Source organism: Stegostoma tigrinum, chromosome 26 (genome assembly GCF_030684315.1).
Source record: "Stegostoma tigrinum isolate sSteTig4 chromosome 26, sSteTig4.hap1, whole genome shotgun sequence".
NCBI classification, from domain to species: domain Eukaryota; kingdom Metazoa; phylum Chordata; class Chondrichthyes; order Orectolobiformes; family Stegostomatidae; genus Stegostoma; species Stegostoma tigrinum.
This window is the reverse complement of record NC_081379.1, coordinates 31,253,746-31,276,626: the sequence shown is the minus strand read 5'-3', so window position 1 is coordinate 31,276,626 and position 22,881 is coordinate 31,253,746. Positions and strand designations below refer to the sequence as shown.

The 22,881-nt window shown below is 38.7% G+C and overlaps 1 protein-coding gene across 4 annotated transcripts in view; it reads left to right on the top strand.

Moving 5' to 3' along the window:
- The window catches only part of rbm19 (RNA binding motif protein 19), a 239,328-nt gene that overhangs the window by 102,669 nt on the left and 113,778 nt on the right, over positions 1 to 22,881 (top strand). For all 4 annotated transcript variants that reach the window (XR_007249971.2, XM_059655088.1, XM_048556299.2 and 1 more), the window contains exons 22-23: positions 4,616 to 4,721; positions 20,646 to 20,766. Coding sequence is in view for 3 of the 4 variants with exons in the window: in XM_059655088.1 (XP_059511071.1) it covers positions 4,616 to 4,721; positions 20,646 to 20,766 (227 nt within the window). In the remaining variant the exon portion in view is untranslated. The remainder of the gene's footprint in view (positions 1 to 4,615; positions 4,722 to 20,645; positions 20,767 to 22,881) is intronic.

Below are 22,881 nucleotides of genomic sequence, written 5' to 3'. Positions count from 1 at the left end.
AGCGGAGGTCTGTGATAGGGAGGAAAGCAGAACAGTTTAAAATACTGAAGGATGGTGCAAGGTTAAAAGGTGGTGATAGTGGACAGATTGTGAACAGATAATAAATGAGATATCTGGGAAAAGTTGTAAATAAGAAATGCAGAATTATAACCAAAGCTACTGTCGGAAGAAATGGGAGTAGCACTTATAATCTGAACTTGTTATTGAGTCTGGGAAACTGAAGTGTCTGATCAGAAGAGGAGACACAATCTTTAAACTCCATTTGAATCAGTAGGAGTTCAGTAATAAGGAGGTCAAAGTGGAGTGGAGAATTAGTTTCCAAATGACCAGAGCCCTGGTTCAAGCTTCCAGGTTGAGTGGAGACGTTTGCTAACAGCCACCCAACTTGCATTTGATTTTCCTTGTGTAAAGACGACTCCATTGTGAGCAGTGAACACAGTACAAAACTTGAGTAAAAGTGTTGCACTCCCTGAAAGGTGAGTTTCAGGACCTTGGATGATAAGAAATGAGAAAGTAGAAGGGAACGTGTTGCATCTTGTATTTTTAAGTCTAAGTAATTTTTTCTTCCCTTTAGGATTTCAAAAACTACCAATAAAAAACAGTTAGTCATTGCCATAACTGACTATAGCTAAACTTTCTTGTAAGAATCAAGTATGTAGTAGATACTACTGAAACTCTGTATTCTGTAGTTCTGATTTGTCAAACATTTTGATAATGTGATATACATCATTGTTATTGTGTAATGTTTAGTGTTACACACAATTTGATAATACATGGCAAAGAATTCGTGAAATTTTCACATGTGCTTGTACATTGGTTCTGTACACACGGACCAGTCAGTATCATCCAGATTCATTTTAGATAAATTCTTGTGTGGATCCACGCCTGAAATACCTAGTTTGCTCAACCAAGAGAATCACTGAATGCTGGAGATTGTCGGTAGTAGTTGGTGAGCTTCATGTGCAGTAAGTAGAAACTTTGCAATTGACAATAAGGTAATGGCAAATGGTTTGCACTATTTACAGAACTTAGTCATGGCTTTTTAAAATGCTGAGGCCTGTGTGTCAAGTCCTGAATAGATATTATGCTCCTTGTAGATGTTCTGGCACAACTAATATGTTGATTTTCTTCAAATATGTACATATTCTCGGTTTAAAAATTAAGGCTGTTTAAGACGTGAAAGACATTAATCAAGATAATCATGGCATAAAATAGCCCAGTAATCAAATGTTTTGTTTTATAAAATGCTGTATTAAATGGCTAACTGGAACTGAGGAGGTTATAATTCAGTTATCAACATTTGGATTCCTTTCTGAGTTTCAAAATAATTCCATGTTCAAATGTTCTCTTGAACAATCTATTAAAATAAATTATTTTAAAAATGTTTCTCCACTTTCTGTCCTGCTAAAGATCATTATGAATAATCCTTCAGTTTATATGGTGCTTTTAACTACAGTTGTGGGCATTTTTCCATATACACTTGTAACTGTTTTTCAGAAATACTTTTAAAATGTTGGTAGAAAGGAAAGTGTTTATATTCTTTAAACTTAAGTGCACGTGTTAATGTCACATGTTATAACGTATTGTGAAATTAGCACCAGTTTAATAATAAAAAATTACCACATTTTGATGTAACAAGAGGAACATTAAACTTTATGCCGGTGTCATAAATGCAAATCAATACCCTTTTTTTCTTCAGATTTCAAATATATTTGTGCTTATACTTGTGACCACTGTGGCTGATTGTGGATTTTTCTTAAAACTACATGACTAATCCTTTGTTCCTGCAGTCTAGCAGTGCCAGTTTCATAATGGCATTTCATTCTCTTGAAACCTAACATTTGAATTTTCATTGTATTAAAGGTCATGAAAAGGGTGCAGAACAAAGTGGATTTACTGTGTTTGCATCTGTTTTGCAGCTGTTTTGGTATCTCCTTTAACCTCTGCTTCAGCCACCCTTCTCGTATCTTCTATTAGATCTAATAAATCGGTCCTGTCATTACACAGATGTTGCACAGTTAGGGACATTCAGCTTATTTTTGAATGATTGTGCCAGCACCCTGAACAGTCATGATATGCTTCACAGCGTATGCATAACATTTCTGCTTAACTCTGGTTTTCCTTCTTGAATATTACATCGGCAGAATTTTGAAAAGGAACGTGCAGATTCATTCATCGTTTTCATAATCACAAATTTGCACACTGTAGTGTTTCATGAAATGCTGGAGTTAAATGCTTGATCATGCTGGGTGCATTTGTTTAGTATATGGTCGCAGCCTCTCTGCTTAATAAAGTATTCATTACTGCAGATTTTGGGCTCACATTTCATTTAGACTAATATGCAGAACATATTTATTTTTGGATAGTGAGATAGAAAATAGTTAGATGCAATTAAAAATCAGATGCATTGTCCATGACCATGGCAATAGTTCTTGTGATTACAAACCAGCCAGTTAGTCAAAAAGTGTGCAATTAAATAAATCCGTTGTCAAATATTAATGCATAAATACTTTTTTTTATTGAATGCTAAAGTTTCTGATTTTTAATTTATAAAATCAGCAAATTCTGCACTTAGTTTTGTTTATAAGCTATAAATTGTTACTTTCTCCTTTATGAAATTTATAAAACTTTTGTTTAATTTGCTTATGAAGATATGAGAAGATTTTTAAGAATAGAAATGGAATAGTGGAATCCGAGAGTTCTCTCAATGATTTTTTTTCTTGTGAAACTGACAGTGTTTTTGTTTGGACTTAATTTGATATCAAATTATCTAATCCATGTTCTTTTAACCAGTTTGTTTCTTGACATAGGTAAAAATAATTTGTCTTTTTTCATTATCTGGATCGTTGCATTATTATTTCTTTTCCATGTAACCATGCATGTTTTAGATTTGGACTGGACTACAATAAAGGAGTGCATTATATGTAGTCTTTAAAGATTAACTAAGCACCATATCACCGAGAAAATCTTGTATTAAAAATCAGCCATACCAATTTAAAATTTCATTGGTTGAAGTTTTAAGATCCTGAAGCCAGTGAACCATGTATTGCTTTTGAAAAAATGCTGCATTTTGCTGGCCTTTAGTTCTCTTGTAAAATTTTTGGCGAAGCATTGAAAGAACTCTGAACCTGTATTGACTAATAGAACAGTTCATCATTCCACTTTTAAAGAGTAGCATATGTTTAATTTCACCTCAGTTATACTGAGTTTGTTCAAAGGAACATTGCTATTGTGATAAAGGAAGTACGGTACCTCAAATGATTTTCAGTTGATCTCTGACCAGTATTTTTCATTGGAATTGATAGATTCAATAGAAGAGAAATACAAGTATTGCCAAATTAGAATAAAAGTGTAATTTATGACAGGCTCATTATTATATTATTGTAGATTTATTGTAGCTTGGACATTCTTTGGCATAATGAAGAGACAAGTACTGGGTATAGATATAGCTGTGCTGAAAATTTTTACTCCAATTCAGTTCTGTCATTTGTATCTGAGAGTTTGCCTCACCACATCATATGTACTAGCATCAGGACGTAACCTGAGGAGACATGCCATTAACAATTTTTTTATTTGTGTGCATTGGTAATTAATTATTTTCAATTTAGATTTATGAGGAAGAAAATTAAGTAAAAATAGAGAGTTGATAAAGTAAGGATAGAAGCTAAAAGGGTAAGTTTAAATCACAAAAATAGAATAGAAAATGGGACAAGAACGACAACGTTGCTGGGTCAAAATCTTAGAATTCCCTCCTTAATAGCTTTATGGTCCAACCCACAGGTGACTGCAGCAGTTCAAGAAGGCAGCTCAACACCACCTGTCAAGGGCAACTAGGGATGGGCAGTGAATGTTGGCCAGCCGGCAATGCCCACATCCCTCAAATGAATTTTTGAAAAATACCACAATTTTATAATTTAATGGTTGTGAGCCACATTTACAGCGTTATTGGCACTTAAGCCAATTATTTGTTTCAATAACTTACTTCAGCACTGTGATAAAGGAGCTGAAAATTAAACCAGTTGGCCCAACGAGACTTCATGTCTAGGCCTGAAACGTCAGCTTTTGTGTTCCTAAGATGCTGCTTGGCCTGCTGTGTTCATCCAGCTCCACACTTTGCTATTTTGGATTCTCCAGCAGCTGCAGTTCCCATTATCTCTAGCCCAACAAGACATCCAGTTCTGAGGAAGGGGCACCGGACCCGAAACATTAACTCTGTTTTCTCTTCTACAGATGCTGCCAGACCAGCTGAGCTCTTCCAGCAACTTTGTTTTGGTTCTAACAAGACACTAATTCCCTTGCATCAACTCAGTACAAATTAATGGTGTCACATACAGACAGTAATTTTGGTTACTGTGTAAATATTTGTTGATATTATTGACTTCTAAGTTCTCTTTCTTAAATTTTGAGACTAAGTTTTGCCTGTCTAATATGTAGTGAATTTTTCCATGCCAACCAGTATTGATTTGTACTAATAGAAAATTGAAAGAGAAGTTGACTATTTTCATGAACTAGAGTTCAAAACATAGACATTGTCTCTGAACATTTGAATATTGTATGATTTTTGAGTGGCATGAATGGACTGTGCATGAATCTTTCAATATTTTTCTTATTTCAGTACCTTTGGAGAAATAAAGACTGTGCGATTACCTAAAAAAATGGGTGGAACTGGTGCACACAGGGGCTTTGGATTTGTAGACTTTCTCACAAAACAAGATGCAAAGGTACAGTATTTTTCAGGATAATCCTTTCCCACATATGTTTCAAAATGGATTTAGCAACAATCCTATTACTTGGATAACTTTCATGATTTCAAGCTAGTTAATTAAATGAGTGATTGCTTGTTTGTGGAAAAGCGACAAACTCCCTTTTCTTCTGGTGAAAATCTCCCAAAGCACTCTGACGTTTAGCTGTAAATCAGAGCCTGTCGAACTTGCAGCTGCCTGTAGCTACCCTTCTCTTTCCTCACTTGTTCAATTTTTGGGATTAAAACTGACCCCTCAGTGTAAATCCATAGATATGTATGATGTGTACAATCATTGAATCCTGAATACTTGTGCACAGAAGGAGGCCATTCAAACTGATATTTAGTTGCTGCACTGGTTGTGATTTTCCAAACATCCTCAGATTCAGGAGAGGTACTGGAGGATTGGTAAACTGTCAATGTGACACCCCTATTCAAAAGGGAGGCCAAAAGCAGGTAACTATAGGTAACTGAATAGCCTAATGTCTATTTTTGGAAAAATGTTAAAATCCATTGTTAAGGTAGTGATAGCGCCACATTTGGAAAATCATAATCTTATCCAACAGAATTAACATGGCTTCAAGAAAGGGAAATTGTGACTAATATTTCTGAAGTCATTTCAACCAGAGTGGCTTGATGGGAACCAGTAGATGTATTGTGTTTGGACTTCCAGGAGGTGTTTGACCAGGGACCTTGCAAAATATTAAGCCATAAGAGCCAATGGTTTTAGGAGGTTGTATCTTGGCATGCCTAGAAAATTGACCAAATGACGGGAAACAGTGAATGGGGTTTAAAACTCACCTCTCATTGTAAATCCATAAACATGTGTATTTTTTCTGGTTGACAACTTGTAACCAGTGGGATTCCACAAGGATCAGAGCTGGGACTACAACATTTTACAATATATTTTAATGACTTGAGCAAAAAAAGCAAATTTACTGTAGCCAAATTTGCAGATGACGCAAATAGTGTAAGAAGGCATAAAGTTGGCAAATAGAGTATCATGTTAGAAAACATAAAGTTGTTCATTTTCGAAGGGAGAATACAAAGAATATCTAATTTAAATGGAGAAAAGCTGGACCATAAAGTGACTTGGGGGTACTTGTGCATGAAACACAGAAAACTAGTGCACAGATGCAGCAGTAATCAGGAAGATTAATGGAATGTCGCCCCTTATTTCAAGTGGGTTAAGGATAAGAATAGGCAAGTCTTGCTGCAACTGTACAAGATGCTGGTGAGACCACACCAGTAGTACTGTGAGCAGTTTTGATCCACTTATTTAAGGAAAGATATCACTTCATTGGCGGTTCAGAGAAGGTTTGCTCTGTTAATCCCTGGTATGAAGAGATTGCCTTATGAGCAACGTCTAAACAGTTTGGAACTCTGCTCACTGGAGTTTAGAAGAATGAGAGGTGATCTCTTTGAAACATTTAGGAATTCTTAAGGAGCTTAACAGGATAAATGTTGAGGGTGTTTACTCTCACAACAAAGTCTCTAGAACCAGAACAATAGTCTCGCAGTAAAGGGGAACCAATTTAAGACTAAGATGGAAAGGAATTTCTTCTGTCAGAGGGGTGCGATTCTTTGAAATCGCTTACCACAGAGAGCTGATAGGCAGGGTCCTTGGGTATATTTAAGGCTGAGGTAGATCCCTGATCAGGCAGGGAATCGACGGTTATGGGGAAAGGTTGATCTTGTTGATTGGCAGCGCAGACCCAAGGTAACGAATGACCTCTGTCCCTATTTCTTACTGTCTAAACCATCATGTGTTTATTATTTTTCTTGAGTACAGTTTATCTATTCATTTTCCTCTGTTTGTTTCCTCATAGTTATGCATTTTTGCTTCAGCTAATTGTGTAGTACCCTCTTTGAAAGCCATGATTAAATCTATCTTCACTATACTCTCAATTTTATCCTAATGTCACCATTTCTTCTTCTCACAGTCATCCTGAATCAGTGCTCGCTGGTTCTTGATCTTTCAAATAAAGAGAACAGTTGTTTTCTCTACTTCTTTTGACCAGATCCTTCAATACTTTGATCATCAATGTCAAATCTGCACTTCATTTAGACTTTAAGGAAAGCTGTTCCAGCTGCTCCACAATGAAAGTTGCACATCCTTGAAACAACACTTGCAGATCTTTTCTGAACTTTCCAAAACCATACGTAATACTCTAATTGAGACGGAACCAATATTTTGCATAGGATTGTTAGAAGACAGGCTGTCTTAGATCAAATATTCTGTCATTTAAAAAGTATTAACTAATAACCTGTTATAAAGAATCTTTAAGGATGAGTAATCATACTCTGGTAGAATATAACAGAATTTTACATTATGTTTGAAGGTGAAGTAGTGCAAATTAAAGCAAGGGGGTTAAATTTGAATAAGCACAACAATGAAAGTATGACAAACTAGTTAGCTGAATTGAATTGGAAGAGTACATTAAAAGGCATGACTGTATAAAGAGACGACAATGGACAATTCTTAAAGAACTTTTACCTGGCTGCAGTAACTCAAAAATGCAAAAACTCAAAAATGAAGTTGGTCAGACAAAAGAAAAGGCTGACAAATTGACCGGAAAATGTAATAAATCTGAGGATTGGGAAATTTCTAGAATACAGCAAAGCAGAACCAATTAATTGATAAAGGAACAAAGAATAGAGTGTGGATGCAACCTGGCAGAAACAGATAAATGAAGAATTGTAAAAAAATTCTACAGCTACATGAAAAGAAAATGTTTACTTAGATGATTGTTGGTCCATTAAAAGCAGAGTCAGGAAAATTTATAGCACGGTAAAGAAAAAGCAAATGGCTACTTTGTGTCTATGTCAGTATTTACTGAGGGACACTACAAGGAATTTTCTACAATTAGAGATCCAAGTGACTAGGGACAAATGAAGAGCTGAAGGAAATTAGTATCAGTAAGAAAATTGTACTAGAGAAATTAATGGGACCGAAAGTTGAAAGGTCCCTGGGAACTGGTAGTCCCAGAACGTCAAAGGGAGTTGTTATAGTCGATGCATTGTAATCATCTTCTGAAATTCCATACGTTCTGAAATGATTCCTGCAGATTAGAAACTTCCAAGTCTCGCCTAACTATTCAAGGTAGCAATAAGAGAAAAGAACAGGGACTGACAGACTTGTCTGCTTTCCATCAATGGCAGGGAAAATGGTAAAATCTATCTTGAAAGATATAATAAAAAGACACTTGGAATAAAATGTGATGATTGGGCACAGTCAGCATGGATTTGTAAATAGAAAATTGTGTTTGCCGAACTTTATGGATCTTTTGGGATGTTACTGACAATTGATAAAGGAGAGTTGATGGATATTATCTCCCAGATACTATTTCTCCCGGATAACAAGCTGTAGAGGTAGATGAACTCAGCAGGCGATGCTGCTTGGCCTGCTGTATTCATCCAGCTCTACGTCTTGTCATCTCGGATTCTCCAGCATCTGCAGTTCCTATTATCTCTGATAAACCACATCTCTTGGATGCGGTTTATGCACAAAATTAAAAGTAATATACCAGCACAGTCCAAGGATTGGCCAACACACAGAAAACAGAGTAGGAATAAATGGGCCATTTTCGCATTGGCAGACTGAGACTAGCAGTGTACTGTAGGATCGGTACTTGGGCTCAGTTGTTCACATTATATATGAATGATTTGGAAGTGGAGACTAAATGTGATATTTCTAAATTTTCGAATGATACAAAGCTAAACAGGAAACCCAAGGAACAACACTTCACCTTCCACTTAAATACTCTACAGCCTCAAGATCTCAACATAGAATTAAGTATTGTTGGAACCTGACCACTTTGTGTGCCCTCCGTTTTTCTGTCATTATTTTCCTTCTCCCCCAAAGCAGTTTTGTTTTTCTGTCTTAGTTACTTTGCACTTGGTAGCAAGACTTATTCTCTCCGCTTGGTTGCTTACTTTGCACCCTGTTTCCATCTTCTTTTTTCCCCGTTTCTCTGCAATTAGCAGCTTTGTCTTTTGCATTGGGCCTCTATACTGTCTACTCCCTTGCTCCTCCTGTGCTTCTGTCAAAAGTATAAGTAATGACCTATTTTCCAATTCCTATCATTTCTGAAGGAATCATGCCAGAAATGTCACAGCATTAACTGTGTTTCTCTCCAAAGCTGCTGCCTGACCTGCTATGTTTTGTACTGTCCCCTGTTTGCTTATGATTTTAGTATCCATAATATTTTACTTTTATTTACACAGGAATGTGAGTTGTGAGGAAAATGTAAAACATCTTTTGTGACTAAAAGAGTGGTGTAGGAAAGAGGGTTTCCTTTTCATGGGGCACTGGCATCGGTTCTGGGACAGGAGGGATCTATACCACTGGAATGGACTCCCCCTGAACAGGGCCGGGTCCAGTGTTCTGGTGAATAAGGTAAATAGGGTGGTCAATAAGACTTCAAACTAATAAGTAGTGGGGAAGGGAGGAGTGAACGTACAGGGAGTATAACAATTAATGTAAGGCAAAGCAGCAGGTTAGCAGGCGAAGAGGAAGCTTCACCTCAATTGAAAATTAGGAGAAAAGTTAAAAGGACGGAGAGCTCAAGAGCTATTAGTAATGGAGGTGATAGGACCCAAAAAGAAGTTGCAAAAACTGGCATAAGGGCACTTTATCTGAATGCTCTGAGCATTCCAAACGAGGTGGATGAGTTCACTCGCAAATCATGGCAAATGGGTATGATTTAGTGGCCATTACTGAGACATGGTTGCAGGATGGCCATTACTGGGAGTTAAATATCCAGGGGTATCAAACTGTTCGGAAGGACAGACAGGAAGGTAAGGGAAGTGGTGTTGCTCTGGTTTTTAAGGATGATGTAAGTTCTACTGAACAAAAGGTTGAATCCATTTGGGTGGAAATTAGGAATAGCAGTGAGAAGAAGTCATTGATAGATGTGGTCTATAGGCCACCAAATAATTACATCTTGGTGGGGCTGGCAATAACCATAGAAATGGCTAATGCATGTAAAAATGGTACAGCAATTATCATGGGGGATTTTAATCTACATATCGATTGGTCAAACCAGGTCGGTCATGGCAGCCTTGAGGAGGGGTTCATAGAATGCATCTACGATAATTTCCTTGAACAGGATGTAATGGAACCTATGAGGGAGCAAGCTATCCTAGATCTAGTCCTGTGTAATGAGACAGGAATAATCAATGATCTCACAGTTAGGGACCCTCTCGTAAGGAGCGATCACAGAACGGTCAAATATAAAATTGGAGCGTGAGAAGGTTAAACCCAGTACCAATATCCTGTGATAATGCGCTATAGATCTGGATGAACACAGCAGGCCAAACAGCATCCAAGGAGCAGGAAAGCTGATGTTTCAGGTCAAGACCCTTCTTCAGAAATGGGGGAGGGTTAAGGGGATTCTGAAATAAATAGGGAGAGAGGGGGAGGTGGATAGAAAATTGATAGAGGAGAAGATAGTTGGAGAGACAGATCAGTCAAAGATGCGGTGTTGGTGCCAGTGAAGGTGAATGTAGGTGGGGAGCTAGGGAGGGGATACGTTGGTCCTGGGAGGATGGACAGGTCAAGGAGGCGGGATGAGGTTGGTGGGTAGGAGATGGGGGTGGGGCTTGAGGTGGGAGGAATGGTTTGGGAAGTGGGACTAGCTGGGCTGGTTTTGGGATGCAGTGGAGGAGGGGAGATTTTGAAGCTTGTGAAGTTGACATTGAATACCCTTTGGCTGCAGGGTTCCCTAGTGAAATATGAGATGCTGTTCCTGCAACTTTCGGGTGGTGTCATGTCCTGTGCTTAAACAAAGGAGACTATGATGGATGAGGGAGGCGTTAGGTAAGGTAAAATGGGAACAGAAACTTTATGGTAGGTCAATTGAGTAACAGTGGAGGACTTTCAAAATGATTTTCCACAGTGCTCAGCAGAAGTATATTCCAGTAATAAGGAAGAACTTTAAGAAAAGAGAGAGCCAGCCATGAATGTCGAAGGAAATAAACGAAAGTATCAGATTGGAAAAAAAACACATACGAAAAAGCAAAGAGTAGTGAGAAACTAGTAGACTGGGAAACCTTTAAAGGCCAACAGAAAGCCACAAAAATGTTATAAAGAAAAGTAAGATAGATTGAGAGTAAAGTAGTTCAAAATATAAAAACAGGCAGCAAAAGCTTCTATAAATATGAACATTTTAAGAGTGGCGAAGGTAAACATTGGTCCTCTAGAGGATGAAAAGGCCAATTTAATAACTGGGAATGAGGAAATAGCCGAAGCATTAAACAGTTATTTTGTGTCATTCTTCACAGTGGAAGACACAAATAACATGCTGAAAACTAATGGCAAGAATGTTATAGCAGGTGAGGACCTAGAAACTATCATTACCACTAAGGAGGCAGTGCTGGGCAAGCTAATGGGGCTAAAGGTAGACAAGTCTCCTGGCCCTGATCAAATATATCTCGGGGTACTAAAAGAGGTGATGGGGGAAATAGCAAATGCACTAATAGTTATTTACCAAGTTCACAGGACTCTGGGGTGGATCCTGCAGATTGGAAAACAGCCAATGTGACGCCACTGTTTAAAGAAGAAAGTAGACAAAAAGCAGGTAACTATAGGCCAGTTAGCTTAACTTCAGTAGTGTGGAAAATGCTTGAATCTATCATTAAGGAAGAAGTAGCAAGAAATCTGTATATAAAATTGTCCCATTGGGAAGACCCAGCATTGGTTCATGAAGGGTAGATCATGTTTAACTAGTTTGGTGGAATTCTTTGAGGACATTACTCACATGGTGGACAATGGGGAACCTGTGTATGTGGTGTATCTGGATTTCCAGAAGGCATTTGACATGATGCCATACCAAAGGCTGCTACATAAGATATAGTTCCACAGTATGTCAGGTAATATATTTGGCATGGATAGAGGATTTGTTGACCAGTAGAAAGGAAAGAGTAGCAGTAAAAAGGTGATTTTCTGGTTGGCAGTCAGTAACTAGTGGTGTGACTCAGGGATCAGTATTGGGACTGCAATTGTTTACAATTTACACATGATTTGGAGTTGGGGATTAAGTGTGGTATGTCAAAATTTGCAGATGACACTAAGCTGAGTAGTAGAGCAAAGTGTGCAGAAGACACTGAAAGTCTGCAGAGGGATATATATAGTCTGTGAGTGGGCAAAGGTCTGGCAGATGGAGTACAATGTTGAAAAGTGTGAAGTCTTCCACTTTGGTTGGAATAACAGCAAAATGGACTATGTTTTAAATGGTAAAAATTTGCAGCACGCTGCTGTGCAGAGGGACTTGGGTGTCCTTGTGCATGAATCGCTGAAAGTGGGATTGCAGGTGCAGCAGGTAATTAAAAAGGCAAATGGAATTTTGTCTGCCATTGCTCAAGGGATGGAGTTTAAGAACAGGGAGGCTATGCTGCAGCTGTATAGCGTCCTGGTGAGGCCACACCTGGAGTGCTGTCTGCAGTTTTGGTTGTCTTACTTGAGAAGTTGTAGTACCGGAGGGAGTGGAGAGGAGATTCACTCGGTTTATTCCAGAGTTGAGAGGGTTGGATTATGAGGAGAGACTGGGATTATACCCCTTGGAATTCAGAAGAATGAGGGAAGATCTTCTAGAAACATATAAGATTACGAAGGGAGTAGATAGGCTGGAGGCAGGGTGGTTGTTTCCGCTAGCAGGTGAAACTAGGACTGGAGGACATCGCCTCAAAATAAAGGGAAGCAGATGTAGGACTAAAGTCGGGAGGAACTTCTTCACCCAGAGGGTTGTGAATCTGTGGAATTCCCTACCCCGTGAAGCGATTGAAGCTTCCTCGCTGAATGTGTTTATCGTAAGATAAATGTTTGAACAGTAAAGGAATTAAGGGTAATGGTGAGTGGGCAGGTAAGTGGAGCTGAGTCTCAAAAAGATCAGCCATGATCTTATTAAATGGCGGGGCAGGCTCGAGGGGCTGGATGGCCTACTCCTGCTTCTAGTTCTTATGTTCTACTTAGGAGGATTTGGACACGCAAAGTTATTGAACAAGAAAGTGGTTGATAGAATATAATGTGGGAAAAATATGAAATTATCCATTTCTTAATTGGTGAGAACTTGGAAAGCGTAGATTTGCTAAAGGACATGGATGTCCTTGTTGATATGTCACTGAAGATTAACATGTAGGTACAGTAAGCTATTAGAAAGGCTAATGGAATGCTAACCTTTATAACAAGACAATTTTAGTACAGGAGTAATGAAGTCTTCCTTAAATTATGTAGAAGCCTCATTACACTACGCCTAGAGTCCTCTGTGCAGTTCTGGCCTTTTTATTTCATGAAAAGTATAATTGCCATAGAGGGAATGCAACAAAGGTCCTCCAGATGTGTCTCCAGGATTGGCAAGACTCTCCTTGAAATAACTTCAGAGGCCAGAGATCTTTTGTTTACACATGGGGAGTCCTTGACACTGAACCAACTTCCTCAGAGCCAGCTTTCAGAGTGAGCACAATGTCACTCCAGTTTATATCTGTCAGCCAGGGCTCCCTAATTGGACCAGAATAACAGACCCACTTATCGATGTGATCCACCTGGCTGATCTCGCTACAATCACTACAGTCCTATGAAGAGAAACTGAGCCACCAAGAGTCAGTAATACAGTATGGAAACAGGCCCTTCCTGACCATGGTGCCCACTTAGCTAATTCCAGTTGCCTACCTTTGGTCCAAATCCCTCGTAGCCCTTCCCATCCATGTATCTATCCAAATGTTTTTTAGATGTTGCTATTGTACCTGCCTCAACCACTTTTTCTCTGGCAGCCCATTCCACATACACTCTACTCTCTGCGTGAAGAAGTTTCCACTTCTTAAATCTGTTCCCTTTCACTTTAAACCAATGCCTTAAATATTTCAATTCCCCACCCCGAGGGAAAACACAATATGCATTCATCCTATCAGTGCCCCTCATGATTTATACACTTCAGTAAGGTCACCCCTCATTGTCCTACATTCCAAGGAATAAAGTCCAATCCTGGCCAACCTGTCCCCATAACTCGGGCCTACATCCTGGCAACATCCTCATAAATCTTCTTTGCACACTTTCCACTTTAACTGTGTCTTTCCTATAACAGGGTGACTAAAACTATACACAATACTCCAAGTGTGGCCTCACCAACGACTTATACAACTGTAACTTAATGACCCAACTCCTATACTCAGGGCTTCGAATGACAAAGGCCAGCGTGCTAAATACCTTCTTCACCACCTTGTCTACCTGTGATGCCACTTTCACCGAACTATGTACTTGTTCTCCTAGGTCCCTCTACCACAACATTCCTCAGGATCTTACCATTTACTGTATAAGACTGACATTACTTTGACTTTCCAAAGTGAAATATCTCACACTTATCTGTATTGAATTGCATTTGCCAATCCTCCGCCCACTTCCCCATTTGACCAAGATCCGGCTATAATTTCTAATAACCTTCTTTCCTATCAACAATATTTGCTAATTTTATATCATCCGCAAACTTACTAATCATACCTTGTACATTCACATCCAGATCACTTATGTAAATAATAAATAACAAAGGCCCCAGCACTGACATCTGTGGCACACCATAGTCACAGGCCTCCAGTCCAAGAAACAACCTTCAACTATCACCCTCTGCTTCCTACCATCAAAACAATCTTGAATCCAATTAACTAGCTCTCCTAGATCCCGTCCGACCTAACCGTCATGACTAGTCTGCCATGCAGAACCATGTCAAAGGCCTTACTAAAGTCCACATGTATCCTCTTGGTTACTTCTTCAAAAAACTCTGAAAGATTTGTTAGACATGGCTTCCCGCGCACAAATACATGCTCACTATCCCTAATCAGACCTTGACTATTGGTTAATTCTGCCCCTCAGCATCTTCTCCAATAACTTGCCTACCAATGATGTCAGGCTCACTGACCTGTAGTTCCCTGGCTTGTCTTTGCTACCTTTTTAAACAATGGAACAACATTAGCCACTCTTCCGTCTTCCAGAACGACTTCAGTGGCTAAAGACGAAGCAAAAATCTCTGCAAGGGCCTCTACAATTTCTTTCCTAGCTTCCCACAACATCCGAGGATGGACTAGATCAGGCCTGGTGGATTTATCCACCTTAATGTGCTTTAAGGCTGCTAACACCTCCTCTCTGGTAGCGTGTATGTGGCCTAAAACATCCCCACTTATTTCCCTTGTTTCCTTGCCATCCATGATTCTCTCCTCAGTAAACACTGAGGAGAAATAGTCATTGAAATCTCCCCCATCTCCTGCGTCTCCACACATAAATGGCAATGCTGATCTTTAAGGGGACCTATTCTCTCCCTAGCCTTCCTCTTACTCCTAATAAAGCTATACAACCTCTTGGGTTTATCGTTAACCTTATCAACCAGATCCCTCCCCTACCTCTTTTTACTCCTCTGATTTGCCTCTTAAGTGTGCTGCTATGCTTTTTATAGGCATCTAGGGATTCACTTGAGCTTAAACCCAATGTATGCCATGGCCTTTTTCTTAACCAGGGCCTCCATATCCCTCACTGGCCAGGAATCCCTGATCCTGCCAGCTTTTCCCTTCACCCTAACAGGGACATAGTTGAGGCCATTTTTTTTTAAAATTCCCTACAGTGTGGAAACAAGCCCTTCGGCCCAACAAGTCCACATTGCCCCTTGAAGCATCCCACCCAGACCCATCCCCCTCTAACCCATACACCCCTGAACACTACAGGCAACTTAGCATGGCCGATCCACCTAACCTGCGCATCTTTGGACTGTGGGAGGAAACCGGAACACCCAGAGGGAACCCACACTGACACGGGGAGAATGTGCAAACCCCACAGAGACAGTTAAACCCGGTCCCTGGCGCTGTGAGGCTGCAGTGCTAACCACTGAGCCACCATGCCTATTTTTGCTAAAATTTTCAAGAATGATTGGTAATTGCAGTGAAATGTAGAATATGCTTAATTTCCAGTTCTCTGGTGATTTTGCTTAGATGCAAGTTATGAATAACTAAAAGTTGTTGAATTTTGCCTGGGGTTCTGGGACACTTAGTTATGTGCTGGTTACTGTTTTAAACGTAACATCATTAATCATGGTATTTTTTTTTTCTTCATGTCCAATCTGTGTGTGTTTAAAAGTCATTCCCCAGGGTAAGGATAAAATACATGATCTCTACTATTTGTTTCATGTAGGATTACCTTTTTTCCAGAAATATCCAGAAATTTCTAGGATTTAAAAATGAATCTCTTCGTCACTTTCCTCTGCGCTGCTGGCCGCAGTATAAAGGGCATTTAAAGAAGTTGTTTCTTCCACTTCTGAGAATTTTGTCTATTTATCTTGAAAATATTGTAGCTGAGGGAACTGTTACATGACTTGAGATATCAGAGGTGACAAATTTTGGGATGAAATCTCCATAAATACTTAGTTTCCAATTGGCAAATCTGTGTAACTCTCAATTCACTTTGAATATCTGTGAATGTTGTGCAGGAGATACATTTCGTGGACATTATTCTTCGCACTTTTAAACCCATGAAAATTGGAACTGCCTATTTGTTTTCCACCTTTCCTCTGTTTGCAGGTGGTTACTTCTGAAATAATTCACTGAATTCTTTTGAGATTTAACATTTTTCTATTGAAATTTTATTTTGCTTTTCAAAATATGTAATTTTTACATTCATATTAAACAATACTTTTAACTTTTAAATAATACTGCATATTATTTAATACTATTATGTAAAAATGTTATAGAAGCACACTTTCTCAACTCAGCCTTCACTACAATACATAGAAGAAAAACAGCTTTAAGAACCGGAGTATGTATATATCTTGGTTAATGTTGAATAAAAGATGTGCTAATAAAGCAGTGAATAAAATATTTGCTTGGATCTCCATTGTCTTTAAAGCTAGTCAATTAAGTAAAGGCAAATATAGCTATTTGAAAATACATTGCAGCAAAGGATGGGTCCTGGGATTGTTTCTGGTTACTTGTTTACTTACAGAGAGAGACCTCCCTTTTTTGCAAACTGAAAGCAACATTTTCTGTTTGTTTTGGAGGATCCATGCAAATAAAATTTGAAGAGCCATTTTACTTAATTTTTAAAAATGTTATATTGTCAGTGAATAGGTGCACAATTTCAGTACTATATCTCATAGAAGAACTAGCTGTGAATCTCTGATCTAGGAGGTAAATCAATTTCAAGTTGTTATATATTGTGACACTTGCAGTGAATTTGAAATTGATCTAAGTTTAATTTGATGTACTCTATTGTAGACGTTTGAAGTATCTAATTAAAATGCTTGTCAAAGGCAGTTTGCAGACCTGAATAATTTTCTTGAGCAGAATAACATCATATTTCGGTTTTTAGTCTGGTTTAATGTGGCCGCAGTTGCACAAGGAAAAGGATTCAAAGAGGTCATACTTAAACTGTTAAGCATTATCTGTCATGGTCAGCAATTTCTCCAGCAGCTTAACTTCAGAGTCCCATTTCAAGCAGATACATTTTGTTTGACTTCTTCACTTTGGAGATTTTGCACTGTTTTGGATGTTTAAAGCAAAATTGCTGACAAACATTTATACCCTGCCAGAAAATTTATTTAAAGAGTAACCAATCACTTTCGACCTTGGTCTGTCTTAATAAAGATGACTGAAGGTTTATCACCATATTTCAGATTACAGAATGCTAAGATGATTACCTGCCACTGATCTTCATTGCTTAACCAGGATAGATTATGTTAGCAATTAAACAAGTCCAACTCACCAACTACGAAATTTTGCATGATAGTTTGCCAGTTTTAAAAAGCTAGAACAAAAAAAATGAATACATTGAGGATACAATAGTTAATTCATCGTCAAATCAAACATTAGAGTTTAATTCATCACGGGTCTAAATGTTTCGCAGGATTTCATCATAAGGTCTCCATTTAATACAGGATCCAGATGCACTCAGAGCCCGAGGTTAATGTAGGGTTAACAAAACTGCTAAAGGTTAGAGTTTTTGTATAGCTAACCAGTGTGACGATATTGTGGCTTTAAGAGGTGTTTTATTTCCTGGTTTCTTTTAGAGAGAGATTGGGAGACAGGTACTGTGCAGTCTAAGATAAGCGACTTGTGAGGCCTAGGTTTTTTTTTTAAAGTTGGAACAATAGAAGCAGCCTGAGTGAGTATGGTCAAGCTCTCTCAGATCAAGGATTTTTAGTTAGCTTCCAGCAGTTGTTGCTAGGGTCTCAGCAGGGTTGTAAGGTAGTGAATCTCTCTCAGCTGCTACACTCTGTCTGTTGGAAGCTGCTGCATGTATCTCTTTTTCTTGCTGATAGGATTGCACTTAAGAGTATCTGTTTTTCTGAATTTGTGTTTTTCCAAGGGTGTGTTTATGGGATATGACTGTCTTGGAAGACTTCCTATCTGACAGTAAAATAATCTTCTATTCTGTTAAGATTTCCAATAGAGTTAAGTTGTTCTAAGTTCCTCTTTCTTTTGTTGTATTTCAACTGCAGTGGTTGAATAAATTGTGTTTTGCTTAACGACAGATAGTTAGACCAAACAAATTGCATCTGGAACACAGTACCTCGCACCTTTTGAAATAAGAAAAATTTGGTCTAGGCTACCTTCTTAATATATTTTGAGAGGATCAGCTCTGATCCATAACTTTAGTTACAGTTGTGAGAAGTAAACATATGTAAAGCCTCAAGTAGACCATTTGTCTCTTCGAGACTGATTCCAAAAGGAGTTGAATAAGATGTGCCATGAAAGCTACTGCACATGAGCTCATGGTGTTGTGGGTTACAAATTAGCATGCGTAGGGGATTGGATAACTAACAGGAAACAGATGTGATAAATTGGTCTCTTTTAGGTTGGTAAACTGTAACTATTTGGGTGCCCCAGGGATCAGCACTGGACCCTCAACTATTTACAATCTATAGCCATGGTTTGTATCAGAAATAAGTACATTCTAAATGAATTTGCTGACTGGACAAGAACAAGTAGAAAAGCAAGTTGTGAGGAGAACAAAAGCGTTAAAGGTATATATGCTAGTTAAATATGCAAAAGATTTGCAAATAGAGTATAATGTGGAGAATTGGGAGGTTATCCATTTGGGAAGAGTGAGATGGGAATCAAAAGAATATTTCTTACTGGAGAGGTGTTACATCATGTTGTGATTATAGAGGACTCGGGTGTATTGGAAGCTGGATTATTGAAAATATTGAAGACTGAGTTAGGCAGAATTTTCATTCATAAAGGAAGGCCATAAGACATAGGAGTGGAAATAAGGCCATTCGGCCTATCGGGTCCACTCTGCCATTTAATCATAGCTGATGGGCATTTCAACTCCACTTACCTGCACTCTCCCCATAGCCCTTAATTCCTTGCGAGATCAAGAAATTATCAACCTCTGCCTTGAAGACATTTAACGTCCCGACCTCCACTGCACTCGGCAATCAATTCCACAGGCCCACCACTCTCTGGCTGAAGTAATGTCACCTCATTTCTGTTCTAAATTGACCTCCTCTAATTCTAAGGCTGTGCCCACGGGTCCTAGTCTCCCTGCCTAATGGAAACAACGTCCCAGCATCCAGCCTTTCAAAGCCGTGCATTATCTTGTATGTTTCTATTAGATCTCCCCTCAACCTTCTAAACTCTAATGAATACAATCCCAGGATCCTCAGTCATTCATCGTATGTTAGGCCTACCATTCCAGGGATCATCTGTGTGAATCTCCGCTGGACATGCTCCAGCACCAGTATGTTCTTCCTGAGATGTGGGGCCCAAAATTGGACACAGTATTCTAAATGGGGCCTAACAAGCGCTTTATAAAGTCTCAAAAGCACATTGCTGCTTTTATATTCCAACCCTCTTGAGATAAATGACAACATTACATTCGCTTGCTTAATCCCGGACTCAACCTGCAAGTTAACCTTTAGAGAATCCTGGACTACCACTCCCAGATCCCTTTGTACTTCAGCTTTGAGATTTTTTCACCGTTTAGAAAATAGTCCATGCCTGTATTTTTTTTCCAAAGTGCAAAACCTCGCATTTGCTCACGTTGAATTTCATCAGCCATTTCCTGGACCACTCTCCTAAACTGTCTAAATCATTCTGCAACCACCTCCTCAGTACTATCTGCCTGTGCACCTAACTTCATATTCTTAGCAAACTTCCCCCGAATGCCCCCAGTCCCTCAGTTTTTTTTCCAGAGTCACAAGGATCTGGAATTCTGTCCCTGGAAAGCTGAAAGCTGTCTCTGTAAATAATTTTAAAAGTGATTTCGTAGATATTTGAAGATGAGGAGCTTCCAGAGTTGCAAATAAAAATTGATCATGTGAGACAAAACACCACTGCTCCTTTAAAGAATCAGCATAGATGTGATGGCCCACATGGCCTCCTCCTGGTCTATACGTTTTTAGTAATTCTGTGATTCCAGAATTAGAGACTTTATGCATAACTGTTCCAAGTATGGATTCCCACAGTGTTGGATAAACGGCGAAAAATGCTAAACCCAATTAGTCATTCCAGCTGTTGGCAACATTTCTGAGCTTCCTTGTGTTCTTGTTTTAATCTTGTGTTGTTTTTTAAAGTTCTGTATTAAGACCATTTCTTTGTGATCTGAGACTTCTTTCCAATACTTCTGGTTAAATTGTTAAGATTGTGTCTTAATTCTAATGTTGGAAAAGAATTGTTTATATACTATGATGATACCAAACAGTTCTGCGAGCACAGCTGTTTTATCTGCTAGGTTTGCACTTATGGAAGTTACCCAATTAGTGTAGAAATGTGTTGAATTAAATAAACACTTCAAAGATAGCAATTTATAATTTAATTGCTGTTTACATTTGCACAAAATCTTATTTTACAAATGATAACCAAGTGTAACTGACAAATACTTTTTTATTTTTATTTCAAAGAGAAATTCAAAAGTCTGTTTCTTCTACAGAAAGCCTTCAATGCTCTTTGCCATAGCACTCACTTGTATGGTCGACGATTAGTACTGGAATGGGCAGACTCCGAAGATACAGTGGAGACATTACGCAGAAAGACAGCTGAACATTACCATGGTAAACTATCTTTGAATTGTAAATTATATGTTAACCAAGGAAACTTAAGATGAAGTACATTTTGGAACATAGTGGACTTAAATAGTCACTCTTTGATTCTCTGCAACATCAGTAGTAGATACTAAACTAGGATGTTTTTACGTGAAGTGTTACTTTTTTTAATACATTAATGGGATATGGGCATCCCTGACTGGACCTGTATTTATTGCTCATTCCTGGTTGCTCTGATGGTTAAGAGTTAACCACAAGTGCAATAATAAATATATTTCATACTCGAAACAAGAATCCTTCTCCTCCAAGTGTGCCGTAGGGAGATGAATGAAGATCTAAAACTCCGTCTAAAAAGGTTTAACGCTTTATTTCATATTCTGGTTTTCATATTATCTTAGTAATACTAAAGTTCATCATAAAATTAATTTATTTGGTGATGACGCATATTGTAATTAAAAGTAGTATTGATGATAGTCAGTCGCTGGTGATAGTATGATATCCTGTCACTTTAAGCATGACGAACTGAGCCTGTAACAAAGATTGATTTGAATCATTTGTTTGAAACCTTTTGAAATATACAGTTTTCTTTGCATTTGTTTCTTCTTGATTTGATTTGGCTTTTGCCTCACTCAGATCTGGTGTGAATCCTCCACAGTGTACAGTACCCTTCCCAGACAGCTAAATTAATGCAAGTATTTTTCAGTAGTATACAGTAAGAAATAGGAGCAGGATTGGCCTGGCAGCCCTTGAGCATATTCAGTGCCCAAGAAGATCATGCCTGATGCAGTCTTAACTCAGCCTTGAATATATTCAGTGACCCAGCCTCCACTGCTGGCTGAGAAAAATAATCCCAAACACTAACACGCCTCAGAAGAGAAATTCCTTGACATATCTGTCTTAAATGGGAGATCCTTAGTTTTGAAACTGTCAATTAGTTTTGGATTTTCCCATGAGGGGAATATTGTTCTATGCTGTCATGCTCCCTCAGAATCTTGTGTGCTTTCAATAAAAGAGCTTGAATAGCCCAAATAATGAAAATAAGGAACATCGAGGTTGAACCAGGGTACGAGAAAGTGAGAAATGTACCGAGGAATTTGGGAGACGGTGAAACGTGAACAAGAGTATCAGAGAGACAATAAATTGTGTAGGAGGGAGAGCAAAACATGGAAAGAGATCAAACCAGGGAATTTGAGGAATAGACAGGGAATTTGAAATAATTAGAGAGTGAGAGAGAGGGAGATTGAATTGAGACCAACAAGACGAGACAGAAAATTAACCAGAGAATGAGGGAGTGTAAGAGTATGGTGATGAGAGAGATTCAACCAGGGAAAGCAAGTTAGAGCGAATAAGCAGAGAGCAACAGATAGGAAGAGAGAAGTCAAATCATAGGGTGAGAGAACAAACCAGAGACTGAAAGAGAGCATGAAGGAACAAATGATGTATGGAATGATAGAGAGAGATAGAGAGAATGAACCAAGCAACCAAGTGTGATAGAGAAAGCACAAAGCAAAGATGGAGAGAACACAAATTTGGGAATAAGAGAGGGACAGAGTCAGAATGAGGCAGAAATGGGAGCGAGAATGATCCACAAAACATCAGCTGAGATCCTTGAAATAAACAGTCAGCATCATTGAGTGGGTTTGACGTGTGGCTAGACTGATGGACCTGTGTGGCTCTCTGGAGAGGTGCAGCAAGGTTAAAAAGAGCAGGGAGGTCCAGAAGCAGACAGACCAGCAGCAGAACTGTTCTGAGCAAACTGAAGTGTGAGGTTACAGGAAGGCAGGCAGGTAATTGGTGTATATTTCTTGCTTGTCTTTTGGATATTGATTTTAACTTAACACGGTAAAGACAGCTTAAAAGCTTTGCAAAGATGACTAATGTGTTAGAACTTCAAAACTAAATTTCTTCACATCTGCTTGGTTTCTCCTGCCAGTTGGACAAGACATATCCAGAGATGGTGATGCTGGTGTCTCGGATATTGTCTTGATTCCAAGAGTATGACTGTCAGGCTGCTGCTGGTCTCTTCCAATTCTGGGAGCCAGCTTTCCCAATTTTGGCACTAGCCCCCAGACATTCGTAAGGAAGACTTTGCAATGTCAATTGGGCTGTTTCTGCCATTGTCTT